The following is a 2,545-nucleotide window of genomic DNA, read 5'->3' as shown; positions in this document are numbered from 1 at the left end:
GGTAACTTATGCCGCCATTCTATTATGCTTTAGTTCTTACTTTTCCTTTTTAATTTAATTCTTATTTTAAACTAGCTGTCAGCTATGAGAAACCATACACCTGTAACGACTTTTATTCTTCTCGGGCTGACAGATGATCCTCAATTACAGGTGATCATTTTTCTTCTTCTTTTTTTCACCTACGTGTTGAGCGTCATTGGAAACCTAACCATCATCACCATCACTTTACTGGATTCACATCTCAAGACACCCATGTATTTCTTTCTTCGGAATTTCTCATTTTTAGAAATATCTTTTACAACTGTCTGTATCCCTAAATTTCTATTTAGCATAGCTTCAGGGAATAAAACCATTTCTTATAACAATTGTGCAGCACAGCTGTTTTTTACTATTCTTTTGGGGGCAACAGAATTCTTCCTCCTAGCTGCTATGTCTTATGACCGCTACGTGGCCATCTGCAAACCCCTGCATTACATGACCATCATGAGCAGCAGAGTCTGCAACCTGCTGATCTTTGCTTCATGGTTATCTGGTTTCCTAATCATTTTCCCACCTCTTCTTATGGGTCTCCAGCTTGACTTTTGTGCAGAGAACACTGTAGATCATTTCTTCTGTGATGTTTCTCCGATATTGCAGCTCTCTTGCACAGACACGTATGTCATAGATTTAATGACACTTCTTTCGGCCATCTTGACACTTGTGGTTACACTGGTGTTAGTGATTCTCTCCTATGCAAACATTATCAAGACTATTTTGAAAATACCTTCGGCGCAACAAAGGAAGAAGGCTTTCTCTACTTGCTCATCACACATGGTGGTGGTCTCCATTTCTTATGGCAGCTGTATCTTCATGTATGTGAAACCCTCTACAAAGGAAAGGGTGTCTCTAAATAAAGGGATCGCTCTGCTTAGTACTTCTGTTGCCCCCATGTTAAATCCCTTCATCTATACCCTGAGAAACAAACAAGTCAAGGATGCTTTCAAACACCTGGTCAAAAGATTGAAGTTTTCTTGAACAAGTGAATGACTTTAATAAGATGAATAAGGTTATGGGTAAAAGAACAAGAATGGCACTGTGTGTCATATTCTTCAATGTCTGTACTCAAAGAGATATATTTTGATTATTACTTGAATTGGAAATTAATTAAAGACATTTTAAGGAAGTTAAGCATTTATTGTCATTGCTATTATCAGAACAAAATTATCATACCATCCATCAGGCATATCAAATATGCCAGACTCTTTAAAATCTATGAGTTCCCATTCCAAAACTTTGTAAGGCAGGTATTATTGTACTCATTTACACATGAAATGCATAAAAAATACTTACATGAAGCAAATTGTTGATGTCTAAAATCTTACTAATGACAAAAAAATGATCCCTAAATGTCCCTACATCTCTTCTAATTTGTTAGCAAAATAAAGTGGTTAAATCTGCCTTTATGACACACCTCTGTCACAAAATAGTAGGGCACTTCCTGAAATCTTTCAACGCTAAGGTATTTCATTGATAAGATAGCATTATGACATTGAATAGCATATCCATTTTCCAAACTGAGCAATGAGATACAGTGGCTGATCGTGTCTAAAGCAGGGTGAGCTCCGCCTTCTTCTGTAAATGGTATCCTACCTCAGGTAACCGAAAGAGAGGACTGCCTCCCAGAGGCTAACACACATTTCCATAGTAAATGTTTGTCGACCACCTGCTTTTCACACTCGCGCCCTAATGATTTTGTGGAAATCTTCTCACTATCAGTTTTGGTGACTTATCAGATCGTACCATGAATTTTGCTCTGCACCTGTGCAAATATTTATTTTATCTTTAAAATTTTTCTTTTGCTTCTTTATTAAACCTATTCTTTTAAATAGCACAAAGTCCATTTATTTCTTATTAAGTCCAATATGTAGGCAAATCCAGGAGCCCTTTTTCATAGGTTCTAAAACTATGATTTTGCCTATAAAAGTAACTATGAATAACGTGAAACTAGATTTAACTAATCAAAATGCGTAAACCTCTTGTTCAACTCCTAGGCTGTACAAAATGTATAAGGCAAAAGCAAATAAACCTTAGGCCTAAACAATGATAAGTGATTAGAGGAAACACTTTCCCACTTAATTTGAAATGAATTATGATTGCTGATAAATTTATTCACTGTGTGAACACCAGAGGAAGAATGCATTATCTGAACCTGTGATTTTTCTAATTGTTCCAGGGCTTTTGTTTATTTATTAAAATTCATTTATATTTTTATTTCTCCTAGGTCTGCTTTTCCTTCTTCTCTAGAACTGAAAGTTAGGAAAACAATTAAAAGTCTTTGGCTCCACTAATAAATATTCAGGATGTTAAGAAAAGCTAGACTCAAGGTACTTTAATGTTCTCTTAACTAGCCTACTAATCTCTGAACTCTGATTCTGCACACTGCAGTTAGAACACTTGCTGCACTACAAATCTGATCAATGAGCTCTCCTTTAGGCATTTTTAAAATATGAATTTCTATTGCTTACAAAGTGATGTTCAAAGTCTTCAGGTGGTTTTATAATCTAGC

At 35.7% G+C, this 2,545-nt stretch overlaps 1 protein-coding gene across 1 annotated transcript in view; it reads left to right on the top strand.

The window, feature by feature from the left end:
* The first annotated feature begins 84 nt into the window (after positions 1-84).
* The window catches only part of LOC101642738 (olfactory receptor 6C74), a 4,935-nt gene continuing 2,474 nt past the window's right edge, over positions 85-2,545 (top strand). The window contains exon 1 of the mRNA XM_004716905.2: positions 85-998. Within this exon, the coding sequence (XP_004716962.2) occupies positions 85-998 (914 nt within the window). The remainder of the gene's footprint in view (positions 999-2,545) is intronic.

The sequence above is a fragment of the Echinops telfairi genome, unplaced genomic scaffold, assembly GCF_000313985.2.
Source record: "Echinops telfairi isolate 266 unplaced genomic scaffold, ASM31398v2 ScPeMD7_7404;HRSCAF=8442, whole genome shotgun sequence".
NCBI classification, from domain to species: Eukaryota; Metazoa; Chordata; class Mammalia; order Afrosoricida; family Tenrecidae; genus Echinops; species Echinops telfairi.
This window is presented reverse-complemented; position numbering and strand designations above follow the sequence as displayed.